The sequence below is a fragment of the Poromitra crassiceps genome (genome assembly GCF_964638095.1).
Source record: "Poromitra crassiceps genome assembly, chromosome: 28".
In the NCBI taxonomy this organism is placed as follows: Eukaryota; Metazoa; Chordata; class Actinopteri; order Beryciformes; family Melamphaidae; genus Poromitra; species Poromitra crassiceps.
This window is the reverse complement of record NC_139651.1, coordinates 128558-150531: the sequence shown is the minus strand read 5'-3', so window position 1 is coordinate 150531 and position 21974 is coordinate 128558. Positions and strand designations below refer to the sequence as shown.

The window sequence follows — 21974 nt, the reverse complement described above, 5'->3', positions numbered from 1 at the left end:
CCCTCCCACCGTTCCAGAGGAGAGAGCTAATGTAAATAATATCACTGTATATCGCGTCACCGTAGTGCATGAGCCCCACCCAGCAGACCAAGCCCCTCCACAAAGCCCCACCCCTAGCCCACCTCCAAACACTTGCCCTCAGCCAGCGCAACAGGCAGAGGGGGAGAGAGAGAGGTTAGAGATGCTCAGGGGATTGCACAAACGCCAGAGCGAAGGGTTAGAGACCCAGCAGAGCGATGAACTGTGGAGGGTACTAGAAGAATATAAAGACATTTTCGCCATGTCAGATGATGAGCTAGGCTGTACCCACCTGGTGGAACACGAAATAGACACGGAGGGGGCGCGACCCGTCAGGTCATATCCCCGTCGGATCCCAGCGGCGAGGAGAGAGATAGCGAACGAAGCTGTAGAGAACATGCTGCGGGCGGGGATCATTGAGCCATCAGACAGCCCGTGGGCGTCGGGGGTAGTGCTGGTGAAAAAGAAAAATAGCACCAAAATGCGATTTTGTGTAGACTATAGGGGGCTGAACAAAGTAACAAAAAAAGACGCATACCCGATGCCCATCATAGAGGAACTGTTAGACGCCGCGGGAGAGTCATCCTGGTTCTCATCCCTAGACCTCCGTAGCGGGTACTGGCAGGTGCCCCTCCGCGACGATGCCAAGCAAAAGACCGCCTTCCGCACAGAGAAGGGGCTGTGGCAGTTTCGAGTACTCAGCTTCGGGCTGTGCAACGCACCAGCAACGTTCGAGAGGTTAATGGAGAAGTTGCTGGGAGACATTCCCCGATCCGAATGCGTCGTGTATTTAGATGACATCTTGACACACAGGGGCACGTTCCAGGCAGCAGTGGGGGCGTTACGAAAAGTCCTGCAGAAGATCGCAGAGGCGGGTCTAAAGTTACACCCAGACAAGTGCCACTTCCTGAAGAGGAGGGTGGAGTTCTTAGGGCATGGCATCGGCGCGGGGGGCATTCGCACCCTAGAAGAGAAGACTCAGGCGGTCATGGAGTGGCCCACCCCCAGAAACAAAGGCGAACTCGAGAGCTTCGTAGGGCTAGCCGCATACTACAGGAAATTCGTGAACGGGTTTTCTAAAATAGCGGAACCGCTGTTCAGGTTAAAAGAGAAGAACGCAGACTTCCACTGGACGACAGAATGCCACCTAGCATTCAAAGCCCTCAAGGAAGCACTGACCGAGTCTCCAGTGCTTAGAGCACCAGACCCCGCCCTGCCGTTCCTACTAGACACTGATGCCAGCAATGGGGGTATGGGGGCCGTGCTGTCCCAGGCGGGGCCAGACGGGGAGCGGGTGGTGGCGTACTATAGCAAGACTTTCGATAAAGCAGAACGTAACTACTGCGTCACCCGCCGGGAGCTCCTCGCCGTAGTAGAAGCACTAAGACACTTTAGATATTACCTCCTGGGACAGCCACGGTTCACCATACGGACCGACCACTCGGCGCTGCAGTGGCTATGGTCCTTCAGAGAGCCGGAGGGACAAGTGTGCCGCTGGTTAGAGAAAATGGCAGACTACAACTTCACGATAGAACACAGGGCAGGGGCGCGCCACGTCAACGCAGACGCCCTGTCACGACGACCCTGTGCAGAGAGAGGGTGTACGTACTGCGAAAAGAGAGAAGGAAGAGAGAGAGAGCTCCAAGAGGAAGCTAGGATCTGCCCTAACCACACAGGGGATGGGCCAGTGTGCAGGACGCTGCGGGTAGCAGAGGCAGCGGATTGGAGGGGCCACCAAGAAAACGACAGAGAGCTGTCACCAGTACTGCAATGGGTAGAAGAGGGCCAGAAGCCGCCCTGGGAAGAGGTGACGGGGGCCACCGACACAACCAAAGGGCTGTGGGCGGGGTTCGACACCCTGAGTTTGAGTAACGGAGTGCTGATGAAGTCCTGGAAGGAGCCAGCGACAGGAGAGCATAAGTGGCGGAAAGTAGTGCCGACAACGTTGAGGGAGGAGGTGTGCAGGAGCTGCCATGGAACTGTAGGGGCTGGGCACTTTGGGGTAAACAAAACGCTCCGCCGTATCAGACAAGGTTTTTATTGGGGGAGGATGGGGAGAGACGTACAGGACTTCTGTCGACGCTGCGACCTCTGCGCAGCGTACAAAGGCCCGTTAGATCAGTCTCGCGCCCCGCTTCAACAGCTAGCAGCAGGAGCCCCCATGGAGAGGGTAGGGGTAGACGTGATGGGACCTTTTCCCTGCTCAGACAGTGGGAACAAGTACGTCCTGGTCGCCATGGACTATTTCACAAAATGGCCAGAGGCGTACGCACTACCCGACCAGGAGGCGGGGACGGTGGTCGACGCACTAGTAACCGGCATGTTCAGTAGGTTCGGAGCACCAGAGACCCTACACAGTGACCAAGGGAGAAACTTTGAGTCACGAGTGTTCGCCACCATGTGCGAGAAACTGAACATTAAAAAGACACGGACCACAGCATTGCACCCCCAGAGCGATGGCCTTGTAGAAAGATTCAATAGAACGCTGAAAAAGCAGTTGGCCATCCTCACGGAGGAACACCAGAGGGACTGGGACACGCACCTGCCGCTCATCCTCATGGCCTACAGATCCGCCACACACGAGTCCACCTCCTGCACCCCAGCTCTGCTCATGTTAGGTCGAGAACTGCGGACACCAGCAGAAATAGCGTTCGGCAAGCCGCCAGATGCACTGGACGCTCCCCCAGGGCGAGAGTACGCCAGGAGGCTACAAGATCGCTTAGAGTCCGCTCACCACTTCGCTCGGGACCAGCTAGAGAAAGCAGGCATGAAACAAAAAAGGAACTATGATGTGAGGGCAAAAGGAAACCATTTCCAGGGGGGGGAGTTGGTCTGGGTGTACACACCCCAGAGAAAAAAAGGGCGTAGCCCTAAACTGGACTGTCACTGGACAGGCCCATGCAGGGTCATGGAGAGAATGGGGGAAGTGGTGTACCGAGTGCAGATGCCACTTGGTGGCAGGAAGGTACTCCACAGAGACAGGTTGGCCCCATACCGGGGGGGGTGCACCTTTCCCCCAGATCTCGGCCGCCCGGCGGTTTCACCTAGACCGGCTGAAAGAAGGACTCTGTTCCCACAGAGAGGGGCGTCCGGCTATGACCGGGCGGGCCCCACCCAGGGGCGTGAAAGCCCAGAGACACTGCAGGTGGGATCAGCCCCGCAGACAGATTCACAGAGACTAACACGGCCACGGAGAGAGCCAAGGGCTCCAGGACGATTCCACAACTTTGAGTTGTACTAAAAAAAAAAAAAAAAAAAAAAAAAGAGGAGATGGTGGTTGGAGATGTTGTATTGTTGTAACAGAAAGAAAAAAAAGGTGCATGACATGAGATATTGTGGGGGAGATGATGTGGGGAAGTCTGAGAGTGCAACATGCTGTGATTGAAAAAACAAACAAAGAAGCTGTTAAAGAAAAAAAAAGATGTTTTGGTACAAGGGGGTGTGTGATGTGTTATCAACGTGGGCGTTGACCTTATTGTTGGGCGGGGAGTATGTAGCGAATCAGCAGTACACATACAGGGGTGAGCATTGGTAGTGTCTCGACTGCAGATAGGAACTGTTGTGTGGGAGTGTTGTATTGGGGAACACTATGCTGTGGGGATACTTCCGGAGGGAACTGAGCATGCGCGTCAGTCTACACACACTACTTGGAGGGAAAGCTGCTAGCTTTGAGCGTGACAACCGCTGAGAGTTGTAATATAACTAACTGTGAATAAAGACCCTTGTACCATCAAGAAGCCTCTGCCTCCTGAGATAACGGATACGTTACAATAGGTACGCTCCCAAGATGGTGCTACACTAAAAGGATGTAAATGCTCCCAAGACTGTATAAATGAAAAGCCTGCTGAATCCCACTGAGAACCAGGCAAGGACTGTTATGTGAAAGCAGTCCTTGAATTCCTCCTGTGGAAATAGAAACACCACAAACAGTAATATTTCCGACCAGTGAGAGGCAGCAATGTGCCGTAAGGCATCTAGTCTGCCAGAAGAAGAAGAAGAAGAAGAAGAAGAAGAAGAAGAAGAAGAAGAAGAAGAAGAAGAAGAAGAAGAAGAAGAAGAAGAAGAAGAAGAAGAAGAAGAAGAAGAAGAAGAAGAAGAAGAAGAAGAAGAAGAAGGATGAGAAGGGTGACGTCAAATAAGACGTCATGACTGTTGATGAGCTCTGTAAAACCCATAAACCAGAGGATGTTGTGCTGCTGCAACTTATGTAGAGCGTCGTGCTAACGTTAGTTATTGCTATCTCTGCTTTTGTTTTTGTTTTGTTTTTCGAATACGTTATGTTTTGAAAGATACACTAGATCTCTTTTCATAGGCTTCTAACATGGGAAAAAAAGATAAAGCGGATCGAGGTGAGTAACGTTAGCTACGTTGTTTTAACCTAACGGCTAGGCTAGCTAATCTCAGTCAGCTAGCAGCCCCTTTCAGAACTGTGTTGTCACTAGCTACGACGTGTAGGAGCTAGCTAGCGCTTTTCAGAACTGTCAAACAGTGAGGAGACAGTTCTGAAAAGGGCTAGGAGGCGTACGGCGTAGCTATAGTGACAACATAGCCCTCAGGCTCTTCCTGAAAGTTGCTACAGCCAGTTACCTGGCGGCAAGCTGAAAGGTGCTACGCTGTTCTCTAACGTTAAGATCAGTGATCACCACAGCAAAATGCTAGCATCTAAAAATATATAACCTTAAACTCAAGGTGGCCGATACTTTACTAGCACATGAAAAGAAACGATATGATCCTTTGTATGAATTCATCTTATCATCCTATCAGTCTATGACATCACAAGTCTAAGCAGGCAAGGATTATCTCAGTCTATGAGAGTTGTCTCTTGTTTCTGTTGTGCCTGTCCAATCCATGGCTACAGGATAATAATGTCGTTTTCTGCCCACAGACAAGAAGTCCAAAAAGCGGCCCTGTGAGGAAGAGGAAGATGAGGAAGAGGTGGCGGGCAGTGAGTCACAGGAGGCCCTACCTGCAGCCGCTGGGAAAACAGTGGATGTGTCCAGCACCAAGCTAGATGAGTATGGAGCCAAAGATTACCGAGCTCAGATGCTGCTGAAGAACGACCACTCCTCACGCCCGCTCTGGGTGGTAAGACAGTATTGTAATTGTTGACCAGGGGTGGAAAGAGTACTAAAATATCTTACTCAAGTAGAATTGTTGTTTTACGTTGCTGATATCTTAGTTAAGTAGACTAGAAGTAAAAGTACTGGTGTAAAATTCTACTATAAAGTGGTTAATTTAAAATGTATCTTAAACATCCTGGGGATATAATTCCGCGGGTGTAATTAGTTACTTCCACGCTTGTTGACTTCTTGTAGTGAGACATTCCAGATCAAACTTCTCAATTTGTATCTCTCTCTCCCATCTTTTTCTCTCTCTGCCATGCTCCTCTCCATCAGGCTCCGGACGGACACATTTTTCTAGAGGCCTTCTCGCCAGTATATAAGTACGCCCAGGACTTCTTGGTGGCCATTGCAGAGCCGGTGTGCAGGCCCGTCCACGTCCACGAGTACAAGCTGACGGCATATTCCCTCTACGCCGCTGTCAGTGTCGGGCTGCAGACCTCTGACATCGTGGAGTACCTGCAGAAACTCAGCAAAACATCCGTGCCTGATGGGATTGTGCAGTTCATTCAGGTCTGAGTGCAAGGTGTTTTGAGAGAGAGAGAGAGAGGGGGGGGGGGGGGTTGGATAGCTGAGCAAATGTATAGATTTGATTTGATTTGCCTTTATCTTCTATTATGGATGGGACAATAATATACTTCTCACGATGCAATTCAATGGGGTTCACGATTCCATACATCCACAATAGGATGTACTCAATAAAAGTTCAATGACAACGACGAGCAGCAACGCTTTCGAAAAATGGCATCACTAGCTAGAATGTAAACAATTTATATATGGCCTTACAAAGTGCAAATAATATCATTTTGATAGAGAGCTTGTGTTGTGTTAGGCAAGCTGTCTCATTTGTGATTACTGCAGCAGAATATAATGTTGTTTTTCAGCCATATTGTCACATTTTTGTATTGTGGTATGTTGAATTTCAATGTATATGTTTTGGTTATGTTATTGTTTTTAATGCCTCTCCCAATCTCCTTCTCTCAGCTCTGTACAGTGAGCTACGGTAAAGTCAAGCTGGTCCTGAAGCACAATCGGTAATTTCAAACCTTGCTTCTGTCCTTCCATCCCTCATTTTCCCTCCTAACATGCTCCTTAATGGTGCCGTTTTCTTCTTCTACCTCAGGTACTTTGTGGAGAGTGCCTTCCCTGACGTGATACAGCGCCTCCTGCAGGATCCTGTGATCAGATCGTGTCGTCTCCGTACGGCAGAGGGAGCGGACACTGAGCTGATCACTGAGGTCATCCACAGCAAGTCAGCAGTGCGTCAGGCCCCCTTTCCTCTTAACACACTGTTTTATTACACACACACAAACACACAAACATTCAAATACATAACGTCGCTGTCGGGCGGAAACCTTGTATCTCCAAATTCGTAATCTTTTTTTCCTTGTTTTTTTCATAAATGGATTTTATGGGTACCCAAAAATAACCTGTGAATGTTTAAGGTACTTCGGACCAGCAAAATATGTTATATTACTGGTTATTAATGTTATTATTACTATGACATATGTTGAAATGCAAATGTTTTTTCATCCTTGTGAAAAAAATCTTTTTTGGAGGTACAAGGTTTCTGTAGGTAAAGGCTGTGCATCAGAGTTAGGGGTTTTCTAACCTATAATTCAAAGTACACACTCATCATTCACAACTGCTCTATAATGACAAAGGTCCCTCTCTCTCCGTCTGACAGATCGCCAAGTCCCTTCAGGACAAGGGAGGCACTTCTGCCGCCCAGCAGACCGAAGAGGGTCAGACTGCAACCGCCCAGGTTCCAGAGGACATCTTCAGCTACTACGAGCAGATGGATAAGGAGGAAGAGGAAGAGGAAGAGACTCAGACGGTGTCCTTTGAGATTCGACAGGTGTGTTTCCAATTTCACGGTTTTTGCTGTTGAAGTAGAGGAGATCGATGTACTTTGATAACTTATCTTCCTTATATTTCCTTTATATTTTATTTATGACTTTCTTTCTTTCGAGTTTCACACTGAGGATAGCCTACAGCTGAAACGTTTGTCTCTGTCTTGTTGCTGCTGTGCAGAATCAACTTTGTGTGAATCTACTTGCGAGTGCTGCCGTGGTCTAGTGACTATAGACTCCCATCACCTTCTTGCTTTCGAGTCAACCAGCATGCTTGTTCACTCTTCTCCCTCCCCGCTCACCTTTTCGGTTCTACTCTGATCTGCTGTGTTCTTCTTTCCTGGTCCGGTCTAGGAGATGATTGAGGAGATGCAGAAGCGCTGTATCCAGACGGAATACCCTCTGCTAGCAGAATATGACTTTCGCAACGATACGGTCAACCCAGACATCAACATGGACCTGAAGCCCACGGCCGTGCTGCGGCCCTACCAGGAGAAGAGCCTGCGCAAGATGTTTGGGAATGGCCGTGCTCGCTCCGGGGTCATCGTGCTGCCCTGCGGTGAGATGGCTGGTTTGCTCGCGCACGCGTGTGTGTGTGTGAGAGAGAGAGAGAGAGAGAGAGAGAGAGAGAGAGGTAGAGAGAGGTAGGGCTGTGACGGTATTGAAAAACGCGGTTTGGTGGTTTAATCGCAAAAAAAAAAGTTAATTGAAGTCGTAGGCTACAGAAGAGCGGAGGTGAAGGATGCCGACTGGAGCATCTCATATGGGTAAGAACATCATGCTGTAGTGTAGTAGTAGTAGTAGTAGTAGTAGTGTAGTAGTAGTAGAGTAGTGTAGCCTGTAGTGTAGTACTGTAGTGTAGCCCGTCTTCTCTGGTGTAATTGTCTAAATAAATGATCAATATTAAATATGAATCTAAAGTTACTCTAAAAACAATGTAATCAATTAGAAATGAGCTTTATTGGCACAAATTGAGTAGTACAGAATGTTGCCAGATGAGATCATCATGTTAACAATACGATCTATTTGGTCACGTTGAAGTTGCTATGATTACAGTCATGCTCAGAAATGTGCAGATACCTGAGTATTTGTACATACAATATTGTTTAAAAATACATTTTTGGATGCGCTGAAATTCACAAATGACCATAACAAAGTTTTCCATCCCAGTGAAAATCTTGTCTTGTCACAATTTCAAAAGCTATACTTGAAACCAAAACATGCAATCTGAGCAACACATGATACGAACAAATATTTGCCAGTAGCTCATTTTTGACCCAAATGAAACATGAGAGATGTATACTTTTGCACAAACTAGATTTTTCTTGTATTTGAATATTCTAACCTCACATCAATTTGTAAAAGTATAATTTCGCTATCGATAGCTCTTTGACAAAAACAACAACAATTGTACCATTCATTATTTTGTACATAACAAAGTATGCAAAAAGCTATAATTATCTTTCTCCCTCTCCTTCCCAGGAGCTGGCAAGTCTCTGGTGGGAGTGACTGCTGCGTGCACAGTGCGTAAACGCTGCCTGGTGCTGGGTAACTCCTCGGTGTCAGTGGAGCAGTGGAAGGCCCAGTTCAAGATGTGGTCCACCATCGACGACTCTCAGATCTGCCGCTTCACCTCCGACGCCAAGGACAAGCCGATCGGCTGCTCGGTGGCCATCAGCACCTACTCCATGCTGGGCCACACCACCAAGCGCTCCTGGGAGGCAGAGCGGGTCATGGAGTGGATGCGTAGCCAGGAGTGGGGACTAATTATCCTGGATGAGGTGCACACTATCCCTGGTGAGCTGGTACCACAGTCCCACGTGCAACACAATAATGCCTACCCCATGTTATTCTAAGAGTGTTTTCGAGGATTCCTACTATTTCCCCCAGGATGACTAGCTGACGCCTCGGCGCCAGCTAATGGGGATCCTTTTTTAATAAAGAAATATGATAGATTCATGTGATCCAGGCTGGGTTTCTAAAAAAAGCACCTAAAGATGCAGACCTTGGTCCGGACGTGATACGATTGCATCACTATGGAGATTTTGTGATATTTACCAGTGGAATGGTACATGCTAGCCTAGCGATATTAATAATAACAAGTCATTTTTAGGAAGTGAGTACTCGTTTTCTCCAAACCAATAGTATTCAGTTACTCTTTTTCCTGATGTCTGGACATTTAGTCTGAGTGAATACAGAGAGTACAGATGGCTGAGGTCGGTGACAGGATACTTTGCTTTTAGATGGTACAACTTCTTCCACCCGTTTTAAAACAGCACTGCATTTTGCATTGTCCACATTGAAAACGGAGTACCTGGATAATTGTCTACGTCCCGGCGTGATAACAACGTAATAATAATTCTGTGTGTGTCCTCTCTCTCTAGCCAAGATGTTTCGTCGTGTGCTGACCATCGTCCAGGCGCACTGCAAGCTGGGCCTCACCGCCACACTGGTCAGGGAGGATGATAAGATCGTGGACCTCAACTTCCTAATTGGGCCGAAGCTTTTTGAGGCCAACTGGATGGAGCTGCAGAACAAAGGCTACATTGCCAAGGTCCAGTGTGCCGAGGTGAGTCCGGCTGTCAGCTGGTACCGGAGTTAGAATGAGACCAAGGAATTGAACGATACAGGAGGAGGCAATTAGACACAGTAAACCACAAGGAAAATAACCATTATAGCATATTTAGATAAAGTAAGCTTAAGCCCAATTTATGCTTCATCTGCCGACACTTTTGAAACGGTCGCCGACAGAAATGAGGACTTCAGTCGACACTTTCAAGTGTCGGCGAGCAGCAGTGTCTGCTACCTGGTGAAATGTCTAGTGTCTCTGACTACGTCACGATGTGTCGCGCAAGTCTGATTGGCTATATAGACGGCACGCACTTGGCTTCCTTGTTTTGGTTGGGGTCCACCCGCTAGTTTTCGCTCGATTGAAATGAATGAACGTGTCCCCGCTATTTTTATCAGCCTGTCCTTGATGTATGACTTCGTGAAAATCACAAAGAACGCCGTGACCAACTTCCCAGAGCGAGAGGAGGTGAGTTGTGTGGTTGTGTGCTGTTTATATGCGGCTGCAGCCAAGTACGTTACATCTTGCCTCCGAGGTGGTTTCACTGTGCATTTCGTTCCCTCTCTTGTCTGCAGCTGCTTATAAGTACGTTGAGCGTTGAGACAGCTGGACACAGTGTATCATGGTGCACTTAGATTTGTGACTAATTTGAAGTCCCGGACACATCACTGTACCCTCTACATCAGGGGCACTCAATTAAAATTCATAGAGGTCCAGTTAGAGAAAATGTCCTCAAGCAAAGGTCCGGAACATTGTAACGTAGATGCGTTATGATTCAGTGCCATTGAACTTAGGCTACTTCAATGATTGCAGTAGCTTAATGGTACAATGTCTGTATGTAGTCAATGACTAACTGTTAAATCAAAACCCAACATCAACAATGTTGTTTTAGTTTTCATATTTAACTGGATTAATTATAAATAACTAGCCTACACTAATAATAAATACATGTTCTTTTCTCATTTCAAGTAAAATAATGGCTGCATTAAAAAATAACATACAACAGAGTGCTTTGGGAAAATGTGCATCTTAAAAGTGCTTTAATTTTAGAAAGAAAATCTTCTTTTCTTCCCTCAACACCTTTTCTCTTGAGAGAAGTGAGCTCCCTATCTATCTATCTATCTATCTATCTATCTATCTATCTATCTATCTATCTATCTATCTATCTATCTATCTATCTGTCCGTCTGTCTGTCTCAATGTCTGTCTCTATGTATCTATCGGTCTGTCTGTCTGTCTGTCTATCGATCGTTCGCAATGCAAACGTCACATGCCGTTGGGCAGTGAATGTGTGAGTGTGCCCTCAGTCTGGATTTGAGTGTGTTTGCTCGTGTGGCGCTTTCACAGACAGGTTAGGATCGCATCGCACTTCACATGAGACATACTGCCTGGTTTTGAGCTGCCCGTGAGAACAATGAATGAACATCTAAGAGTCTGCCTGCACCGGATTAAAACAAAATCTTTGTTTTTGCGGTCTACTCGTTTCTTTTGAGCACGCCATGTGAAATGACTTCTCTCGCATATCTCTCGCCTCTACTTCGTCCATGTGTCACTGACGCTCTCTCGCCTGCAGCACTGGAACAGGCAGAATGGAATCGGATATTTGATTGGCTGAGTAGCATCACGTGTGATGATTTACAGCGCATGCATTGGTCTGTGAGCTTCCTGGCAGATAAACCAGTACCGTAAAGGGTAGAAAAGCATGTGTCGGTTAAAAAATAAAAGCTCCGTGAAATGTAACAATTCTCAATGATTTATAGGTTATAGGGCTCGGTCCGGATAGGACGGCGTCTGGGTCCGGATGCGGACCGGAGTCCGGACTTTGGGGATCGCTGCTCTACATGAGCGTAGGCTGGCCCTCCTTAACGTTACGGAGGACGTCTCATTGGTTCATTTTCATTTATAAGGCCATCTTGAGACAACTACCATCTTATCTATGCTCCTGCATTAATATACAAGAAAATAGTTCTTATCAGCTTAGGTCTCAAAACTGCATCCTGCTGACTGTACCTAAGACAAGGACTGAGTTTGGCAAGAAAGCTTTCCAGGTGTCTGCCCCTCTGGCCTGGAATGAACTCCAACGCTCACTAAACCTCCAGGTGCTAGTCCCTATGCTCACTAAACCTCCAGGTGCTAGTCCCTATGCTCACTAAACCTCCAGGTGCTAGTCCCTATGAGTCTTTTTAAAACCAGGGTAAAAAATATGGAGGAAGCTGAAATCCAGGTCTGCAAATGTTTTGATCCATAATGAACCCTGTTGCTGAGTAAATGGATGTGTATTTTCTTACGTTTTAGATGTTTTGTTTGTATTGTTTATGTTAAAATGTGTCTGTAACTTTATGCTGCTTTCTTGGCCAGGTCTCTCTTGAAAATGAGATTTTCAATCTCAATGAGACTAACCTGGTTAAATAAAGGTAAAAAAAAAAAAAAATTATAGCGTTCGAGTGTCACGTGACCGTTGAACCGAGGCGAACGTCTTCTGAAGTATAAATGCAACACCACGAGCGACACTTTCTTTTTCGTCTGCGACCATGTGCTGAGCGACACTTTATAATAAGTATAAATTAAGCTTAAGGCTACCGATTTTGTAACTGCATGATCATTCTTGGGTTGGGAATTTTACAACTGAAAGTTTAGTGGCTGGATGGGAAGAACTCCCTGAAGAAATGACCCATGTCTCTGTCCTTCAGGTGTGGTGTCCCATGTCTCTGTCCTTCAGGTGTGGTGTCCCATGTCTCTGTCCTTCAGGTGTGGTGTCCCATGTCTCCTGAGTTTTACAGAAATTACCCATGTCTCTGTCCTTCAGGTGTGGTGTCCCATGTCTCCTGAGTTTTACAGAGAGTATGACCCATGTCTCTGTCCTTCAGGTGTGGTGTCCCATGTCTCCTGAGTTTTACAGAGAGTATGACCCATGTCTCTGTCCTTCAGGTGTGGTGTCCCATGTCTCCTGAGTTTTACAGAAATGACCCATGTCTCTGTCCTTCAGGTGTGGTGTCCCATGTCTCCTGAGTTTTACAGAGAGTATGACCCATGTCTCTGTCCTTCAGGTGTGGTGTCCGATGTCTCCTGAGTTTTACAGAGAGTATGACCCATGTCTCTGTCCTTCAGGTGTGGTGTCCCATGTCTCCTGAGTTTTACAGAGAGTATGACCCATGTCTCTGTCCTTCAGGTGTGGTGTCCCATGTCTCCTGAGTTTTACAGAGAGTATGACCCATGTCTCTGTCCTTCAGGTGTGGTGTCCCATGTCTCCTGAGTTTTACAGAAATTACCCATGTCTCTGTCCTTCAGGTGTGGTGTCCCATGTCTCCTGAGTTTTACAGAGAGTATGACCCATGTCTCTGTCCTTCAGGTGTGGTGTCCCATGTCTCCTGAGTTTTACAGAGAGTATGACCCATGTCTCTGTCCTTCAGGTGTGGTGTCCCATGTCTCCTGAGTTTTACAGAGAGTATGACCCATGTCTCTGTCCTTCAGGTGTGGTGTCCCATGTCTCCTGACCCATGTCTCTGTCCTTCAGGTGTGGTGTCCCATGTCTCCTGAGTTTTACAGAGAGTATGACCCATGTCTCTGTCCTTCAGGTGTGGTGTCCGATGTCTCCTGAGTTTTACAGAGAGTATGACCCATGTCTCTGTCCTTCAGGTGTGGTGTCCCATGTCTCCTGAGTTTTACAGAGAGTATGACCCATGTCTCTGTCCTTCAGGTGTGGTGTCCCATGTCTCCTGAGTTTTACAGAGAGTATGACCCATGTCTCTGTCCTTCAGGTGTGGTGTCCCATGTCTCCTGAGTTTTACAGAAATGACCCATGTCTCTGTCCTTCAGGTGTGGTGTCCCATGTCTCCTGAGTTTTACAGAGAGTATGACCCATGTCTCTGTCCTTCAGGTGTGGTGTCCCATGTCTCCTGAGTTTTACAGAGAGTATGACCCATGTCTCTGTCCTTCAGGTGTGGTGTCCCATGTCTCCTGAGTTTTACAGAGAGTATGACCCATGTCTCTGTCCTTCAGGTGTGGTGTCCCATGTCTCCTGAGTTTTACAGAGAGTATGACCCATGTCTCTGTCCTTCAGGTGTGGTGTCCCATGTCTCCTGACCCATGTCTCTGTCCTTCAGGTGTGGTGTCCCATGTCTCCTGAGTTTTACAGAGAGTATGTCGGAATTAAGACCAAGAAGCGCATCCTGTTTTATACCATGAACCCCAATAAGTTCCGCGCCTGCCAGTTTCTCATTAAGTTCCACGAGCGCCGCAACGACAAGATCATGGTCTTCGCCGACAACGTCTTTGCCCTGAAGGAATACGCCATTCGCCTCAACAAGTAAGCCATTTTTTACAGTACGAGCGCTCTCGTTGTCGTCGAAGTATAATCGGCGAATATATTTGCAAAAAGATGCCTAATGTTTAATGATTGTCCCCTCTCACTGCCCTCTCAAGGCCTTACATCTATGGTCCCACCTCCCAGGGGGAACGCATGCAGATCTTACAGAATTTCAAACACAACCCCAAGATCAACACGATTTTCATCTCCAAGGTAAACCGATCAATATGGCACGTCCTTTTATATTCTGTATCGTTGCGTCATAATGTCCCTCCCTCTCATTGGTGCACTTTTGGTTTGTGTATAAACATAAATCAACTCAAATAAATGCTCATATATATTTTTTTTCACAGTAACACTTGAGGAGAATGGATGCTTACTCTTTAGGATTTAGGATTTTCTTAAATATAACGACAGACTTTCTCTGCCTGCCAGGTGTTCAAGGCTCTGTGTAGGAAAAGACCCGAAGCATCATTTTGTCTGATAAAAGCAATTATTGCATCTTTGTTTGCAAATGGCAGTGGTGGCGTTGTATGGAGACACTGCGGAGCGCGTCAACATTCAGAAACCACGGCCAAAACGGGGGAAAACAAAAACTCCCCCCCCAATCCTGCCGTTCTCCTCCTCGTTCGCGTGCATGGTCGCGTGTTGCACACAAAGATCATATACGGAAGATGAACACTCCAACTTACTTCCTTGACAGCTAGATCCACATTTTTCTTCTTGCCAATTCTCAATGGCTTCCTTGTTTGTTTTTTTTGGCGATTTTTTACATTTGTTGTCTGCGCAGCCCCACCACACAACAGCTTTTAGCTATGTTTAATTCAAGGAAAATGACGCAGGTGTATGGGAGTGAATGGAGAGCTTTCCCCCGTGATGGGCGTGGCCTATTTCATGCAGTGTCTCTATGTGAGTGGATTTGTATAATTTGCCACCGCGCAGGTTGGAGACACCTCATTTGACTTGCCAGAAGCCAATGTCCTGATCCAGATCTCCTCTCACGGCGGCTCACGCAGGCAGGAGGCTCAGAGGCTGGGCCGAGTGCTACGAGCCAAGAAAGGTCAGTCCCCTCTGCCGATCCAAACAACCATGACACAAGCACACGTGGCATGCCTCACCCCCCATATCTGCCACACACAGGTCACTTATCTTGTGTACCTATTCACCTTATGTAGCCCCCTGCCCACTTGACCCATTGTGTCATGACTTCCTCCTGTTCAAAACGCCGGCTGTTTTAGCTGCTCAAACTGGTCTGACTCACCTGGTCAAACCTAGTTTGACTCACATTATGTGTCAGACTAGATTTATGAGTCACAGGTAGGGATGGGCGCGGGTACTCGGGTACTCGAGCACTCGTTCATAACGTCAGTATTCGAGTAACGTTTCTGCTGTTCGGGTACTCGCCCCACTCCCCACCCCTTTAAAAATGGTAGAAGATCTACGCACGCATCGTCATGTGGATCTGGCAGCAACCAGCAGCAACCAGCAGAACTGCACGGCCGGTCTCGCTGTGTTTCCCTCCCATTCAACGAACACGCCTGGGTTTCTTGTGACTAAACTCTATCAGGCGTCAAGTCAGCCAGAATGTACCAAGTACCTCATCCGCTTTGTTGCTTTCAACATAAAACGCTTATTGTAACCTTATTTATTTTGAGTAATGCGTTACAGCCACAGTTTCATGCCATATAACATCACAACGAGTATTTTGATACAAGGATGCTGCTTCATTCATTGAAATACCTTTTCTCCTCCAACGTGCATCAATAAGCTATTTACTTTTGTTTAAGTAACATTATTTTGAAAGTTTTAACCGGAAATTTTCCAGCTCTTCACGAAAATGGTGGCTGGAGATATTCTCCCGAATGAGAAGCACGCTTCTTCATAGCGCACGTCCGATAAAACTAATTCAAAACGTTGCACTAGTTTACTGACTACACTGTCGTTTCCCATAACGTTAGTCACAAGAAATGTGGAGAAAGAGTCACTTTTTGGGAGACAATCGCATCATGGTGATCACTATTCAGCAACAATGGACATGTATTGGAAATCAAATGCCTTCGCTTGTTTCACAACTTGTCTGCTCCAAAGCGCTAATCCAACCATCGGAGATACTGTCTAAAGGTAGGCTTTAGATGTTAGCTTAGCGTCACCTAATGTCACAGTCAGTCCCTCTCCTGACAAAAATGCTCCAGGTAGCGCTTTTTCCATGCAAAAATGCAAACGTTATGTGTGAACAGCCCGATACACAGCAGATTACCCCTGCTCAGTCATTACCATAGTAATCACACAGCCCGCGCCCCCCGCGCGAGTACTCGAGCACTCGTTCATAATAGAAGGAGAGTACTCGACTATTTAAATTGCTTAAAATGCCCATCCCTAGTCACAGGAGGTGTGAACACAATCGGAAGTTCCGATTGTGTTCACACTTCCTGTTAGTCTCTCAAGCCAGACTGTCTCTTCTGCATAAGATGAATACCCGTGCACAAAGGCACTCAGTCTCACTCCTTCTCCACCTGTTCAGGGATGGTAGCAGAGGAGTACAACGCCTACTTCTACTCGCTGGTGTCCCAGGACACACAAGAGATGGCTTACTCCACCAAGAGGCAGAGGTTCCTGGTGGACCAGGGCTACAGCTTCAAGGTGCGTTATGAACCCCCTGCAGCGTTCAGTCAAGAGAGAGTCTTCCCTCTCTCGATTTCACCCTCCTCGACTCCAATTCAGTTTCACATCCTTTGTGTCTCTGCAGAAATTGACACGTCTAAATCGCGCCCAGTTCACATATCAGATCGCATCTCTTTCATGTGACCCTTCTTTTGTGTTTTTGACGGTCTAACATTCAATACATTCCCCACTTAGCTCCACAGTCCACAGTTTGGTCGGGAAGAACTTGGGATATTTATTGGTGAGATGTTTGGCCAAGCTGGACGTGATTTGCCCCCATCGCCGGCAGCTTAGAAACATGGTTTACAGACGCAGACGGGCTGTGTTGTGTCCGTGTCAGCAACGTAACGGGGGGGAGGGGCCTGGGAGGAGGAGGAGGGGGGAGGGGGGCTGGGAGGATGACACCGGGAAGAAGCGCCCATATCGTAAGGCACCCGTAAGGCATCATGGCAGCTAGGAATAAGGTGGATAGATTTCTGTCCATTGGGCTGTTTCGGAAATAGCGTTGACGAAATCTGACAGAGACAACGGACAGCTCTCATTGAAAATGAATGTAAATGAATCGAGATGGACAGACACAATGGAACAGTGTGGCTGCAGCCTCAGCCTGACTGGACTACACAATCAGGTGGATGGGGGACTTGGGGTGCAGATGATCTATATTTGGACCTCCTGGTGACTCCAGATTAGCTGGAGCCTGACAAGATGTTTTGTTATCAAATGTGTTTGGTTTCATCTGAGCCAGTCTGGTTAGGCTTGTGTCATTTTGAAGTGGTCTAACTCACCCAAACCCAAATCTGATCGTGATCCTGGCAACAGCCAATGGGCCTTTAGCTCAAGGGGGAAGAAAGAGAATCAGCTTGAAGGAGAAGTCAGTTGTACCAACAGCTCCCTCCCACATACTGTAGGTGGTTTCAGCAGAAATTCAGCAGAAATTCCCAGCTCCACTTACCCTATTCACCTTATCCTTTGCCCACACATGGACGCTTCCGCATTACGTCATTTCGTAATAGTATTTCCGTTTTGACTTGCCAAAAACCCCGCAGGCACACTCCCCTCCTAGTGCCAAAATTACTCCCCCATAAATTAACATATCTTGGCCAATAAGTATGTAACATACAAAATAAAACAACCCGTAATATCTTAATTTTATGTAGAATGCAGAGGACATGTAACTGTTGCGTGATTTCTAACCCTTTTGCAGGGTTAAGCAAACATAGGATAAGCAATAACCACGCCCTGTGGCGCCGGGATTGGCCAGGAGCAACACTGGAGGGCACGCAGCCCAGCGATTTCATGAACCAACTGAATAGCTCTTGAGAACGGACAGCGATTTCGAGAGCGGACATTGAAATGAATTATGGTCTCCTACCTTCCTTAGCATAGTAATAATAATAATAAACATAATAATTGTAATCTACACAATGTACACAATCTACAAAAACATGCAATAATATAAACGGCGTTGTGTTCACATTCATAGCTCATATAATATAATGTATCATATCGTTAATTTCAAGCTAAATTCTTACCCAGAGAAAAGGTACAGCACTGAAAATGTAACAAGCAATAGTTTTTTAAACATCTTTATTTTAAAAGATGAAAAACCCCAGGTGCTTTAGTCCCAAGCTTCAATGCTCCTGGCCAATCCCGGCGCCACAGGGCATGGTTATTGCTCATCCTATGTGGGGTTAGAAATCACGCGTAACTGTTTAGTTAAACTTGCATTCCAGGAATATTGTGCTCTAAAGATGACGTTAGTGGAGTCGAGACTGTTTCGTCCTGAAACCCACATAGGTTAGGCGCAACCTATGTGCGATTCGAAATAACGCATCCGAGATAGAAACGTTATGAATATAGCCACGTTATAAACAACAAACTAACGCTGGTGATCCGTATGGAAACAGTGTTACTCGAAATGGTTAAAAGTTATATCAATTTGGTCATTCAGTGGCATTTTACTGCCATATAACATAACTAACTAGCGGCTAATATTAGCCACAGAAGGCAACTAGCGCTGAACCGGAAGAACAAATACATTTGCGTTGAACGCAGAAGAGAGAAAAAGTGGGCGTGGTGAATATAGTTGATACGCTGCTATACAATTTTACATGGAGGAATAAAGCACTTACTCAGGACTAGCCATTTAGTCTGTATTGCCTTCGTTTAGCAAGATTTAAGACTAGACTTGACACATTCAACATATTCCTTACTTTATGAATTTGTAAAATTCATTCATTCACATAACTTCACGATAACTTCACAGCGAGGAGGAAGGCTTTGTTTTCTCCATTTGGCACATTCAAACATCAACCATGCAAACATAATGAAAGGTTCATTTTTCATCATCGTTTTATCATTTTGAACTCTTCGCCTTGCCATGTCGTGCTCCTTTCTTAGGTCATCACTAAGATGGCAGGGATGGAGGAGGAGGACCTGATGTTCTCCACCAGAGACGAGCAGCAGCAGCTGCTCAGCAAGGTCATGGCTGCCTCGGACCTGGACGCCGAGGAGGAGCTGGTGGCGGGGGAGGTGGGCGTACGAGGGCAGGTGAGGGTCCAAACTTCAAACTTACAAAATACAGAGTCATAAAGCAAAGCACATGTCATTACTTTTGCATGCTTTTTTTTTTTTTTTTTGCTTTGTCAACTTTCATATTGTTCTTACACCATATATTTTCTCTCCCCCCCCCCCCTGCTTCCTGATCAGTTCTCGAGGCGAACGGGCACCATGAGCTCCATGTCGGGTGCGGATGATGCTAGCTATTTGGAATACCGTGCCAGCAAAGCCGCAATGGGCAAGAACATCCACCCGCTCTTCAAACGCTTCCGAAAGTAGACGAGCTGACTCAAACTCTGCCGCCTACTGGTCACTCAGAAAGCTACAGGGTAACAGAACTAAGGGGACAGACCAAAATGCTGAGGCTAAAGGCTGAATTATACTCGACCAAGCTCGTTGGGGGTGGGGCCCCGCGAGTCTCCGTGCAGACCCCGCGCTGGGGTTGATACCATTATACTCAGAAAGTGATCAGCATGTATTGTAGTGAGAACAGCCCGTGGAAAAGTCGCAATGAAACGCTATTATGTGCAGTACTGAGTGCGCTTTCACTCTCAAACGACCGCACATCAGCACATGAAGGACTCACCAAACTTGTTTTTACTGAAAGCCGTTTTACTTCTCAGCCCTGATAGCCTACTCTGTGCTGCTTTTAATCTCTCTCAATCATGCTCTCAACACAACACATTTACTTGGTGAAATGACTAAAAACGAACAGTTGCAAATCAAAGTTTATAGCCTACCACATGGGTCAAGAAATGTGGCGAAAACACAGCTCAGTGTTCAGGGCTCAGTGGCTTGAAAGCGGCCATGTTTAGAGAGAAGCCGTGCGCTGCTCGCGCTGTTAGAAAAAAAATCATGCACAAGGCGTGCGCCCGACGGAGCTAGCGAATAACCACGCCCAACAAATTTAACACAGCTGTGACCAGCCATGTGAAAACCAAAAGAATATATATAGAAAGGACTTTTTGTCTACGCAGCTTTTTTGTTGTTGTAAATGTGGCCACATTTTACACATTAAAACACAAATTAAACCCACAGTCATCGGTCCCATACTAATTAGTCCCATGTTTGTTTTCTTAAATTTGATGTAGTTTTCACTAATGTCTTCTGTTCAGACATCTTCTGGATTATTATTATTTATTTATTTTTTGTAGAAGAAGCATTTTTTTCCTCCATTAAATAGATTCTCAGAAGGATGTGAAACCAAGCAAAAAATATTTTTGTGTTATTCCGACATTTTGGCAAGAAAAGATTATTCAGTTCGACATAAAAAGTCTGATAAAAGAATAAAAGTTGTAAAAGTTTTTGTTTTCCTTTCTTCAAACAGTTTTGATGAGCTGTAAGGGGGAAAATCTGTCCACAACATGAATTACAGGAAGCTAGAAGAAATGTTTTTCTCTCAGGGAATTAATAACGATGTACCATCCAGTAGAAATTGATTTAGTACATTAGTAGTCTCGCTGGCCAGCCTCCTCTCCCTTCCGTCCGAGGAGTCTGGCGCCGCAGGTCTCCATAACTGGGATAAACCCTCCCCTGTTCTACTCTGCTCTCCCATTGGAGCGACTGTTTCGGTGGCAGCCGGATGTCCGCTCCCGGCTTATTACAAACTCTGTCATTGGCTCCGACCATGTCAATCAGAGCGGCTTCCGCTCCCTCCTCCCTGTGTGTCGCTGTAAATAGTGCCCTGCCGCCTCAGTGAAAACAACGCTAACTAGCTAGCAAGCTAACGGCAGAAACCTACACGCTAGCTCGTTGCTACACGCTGAAAACGGCAAGTTGGATTGTTTGAAACTATTTTCCAAGGGCACTGCCGCTAAGCGCCGCCCATCGCAATCCCACTATGGAGACCTGCAGCGCCAGACTCCTCGGACGGAAGGGAGAGGAGGCTGGCCAGCGAGACTAGTACATTAGTGAATACCATTTTTGTGCCGTTTTAAAACTTTTGAAACAGTTGCCGTAAACTGGAGCATTACAGCCGTGTAGATCAATGAGTAAAAATCCTCCGGATTCCATTAAGTCAACATGTATAAATAACTGCTACAATTATTGCCAACAATTTTATCGATTTTGTCGCTATATGATTATACATAGGTTTTTCTTTCATTTTCCCAGTACACAACTTTTTCTTTTCATTGGGCCAGGTGCAGGAGTCGTACAGTTATGCCCAGGATGCATTTTTCATGCTTTAAAGGAGGGATGGAAGGAGGAAGGAGGGGCCGTGGAGCTTTATTTGGAGTTGGCACGAGTCCAGCGCTGTGTGTGTGTGTGTGTGTGTGTGTGTGTGTGTGTGTGTGTGTGTGTGTGTGTGTGTGTGTGTGTGTGTGTGTGTGTGTGTGTGTGTGTGCGTGCGTGCGTGCGTGCGTGCGTGCGATGGGGTTCCACGTATCCCTCCTCGGCTTGAAGACTTGGAAGATATTCCAAAGGGAACATCCAGCAGCCTGGTGCCAGCTGCCGAAGTGGTGAGCGTGGGAAAAGAGCCACCTCTGCCAGGCAGCCCTCACTGACCCACACAGTGTGACACATGATGAGGAGTGCATGAGTCCACCCTGAAGAGCCCCTCTCTCTCTCTCTCTCTCTCTGTGCAGCCCGCGGGCCCGTTTGCTTTCATCCCTGCTTCTGCTCCTCCAGAGACTGAGTTCAAAGCTCATTGGTTCTGGAGGAGGCTTTTTTTATTATCACTAAGTGGAAAAATAGTGGTTGTAAAATCAATGTGAATGAAAGCAGTCCGGGGTAGAGAGTGGAGTGGTTGCTTTTGTCAGAGTAAAGCCGGGAAAAAGACTGAAAGCAAAAAATAATAGGTTAATATAGGTTAAAAAACAGTGCTGAAACCAGAGATGGCGACTTGGATTTGAGTCGCATTTAAGTCACAGACACAGTGACTTGAGACTC

General features: G+C 46.6%; 1 protein-coding gene across 1 annotated transcript; it reads left to right on the top strand.

The window, feature by feature from the left end:
• Positions 1 to 4184: 4184 nt before the first annotated feature.
• On the top strand, positions 4185 to 20323 carry ercc3 (excision repair cross-complementation group 3). Its single transcript, XM_083662400.1, has 15 exons — positions 4185 to 4367; positions 4904 to 5103; positions 5415 to 5651; positions 6123 to 6172; positions 6262 to 6397; positions 6826 to 6996; positions 7346 to 7550; positions 8474 to 8788; positions 9376 to 9560; positions 13663 to 13865; positions 13982 to 14078; positions 14808 to 14925; positions 16387 to 16505; positions 18927 to 19076; positions 19236 to 20323. Exons 1-15 carry the CDS (start codon positions 4340 to 4342, stop codon positions 19362 to 19364), a joined length of 2343 nt encoding a protein of 780 aa, XP_083518526.1. The 5' UTR covers positions 4185 to 4339; the 3' UTR covers positions 19365 to 20323.
• Positions 20324 to 21974: the final 1651 nt, after the last annotated feature.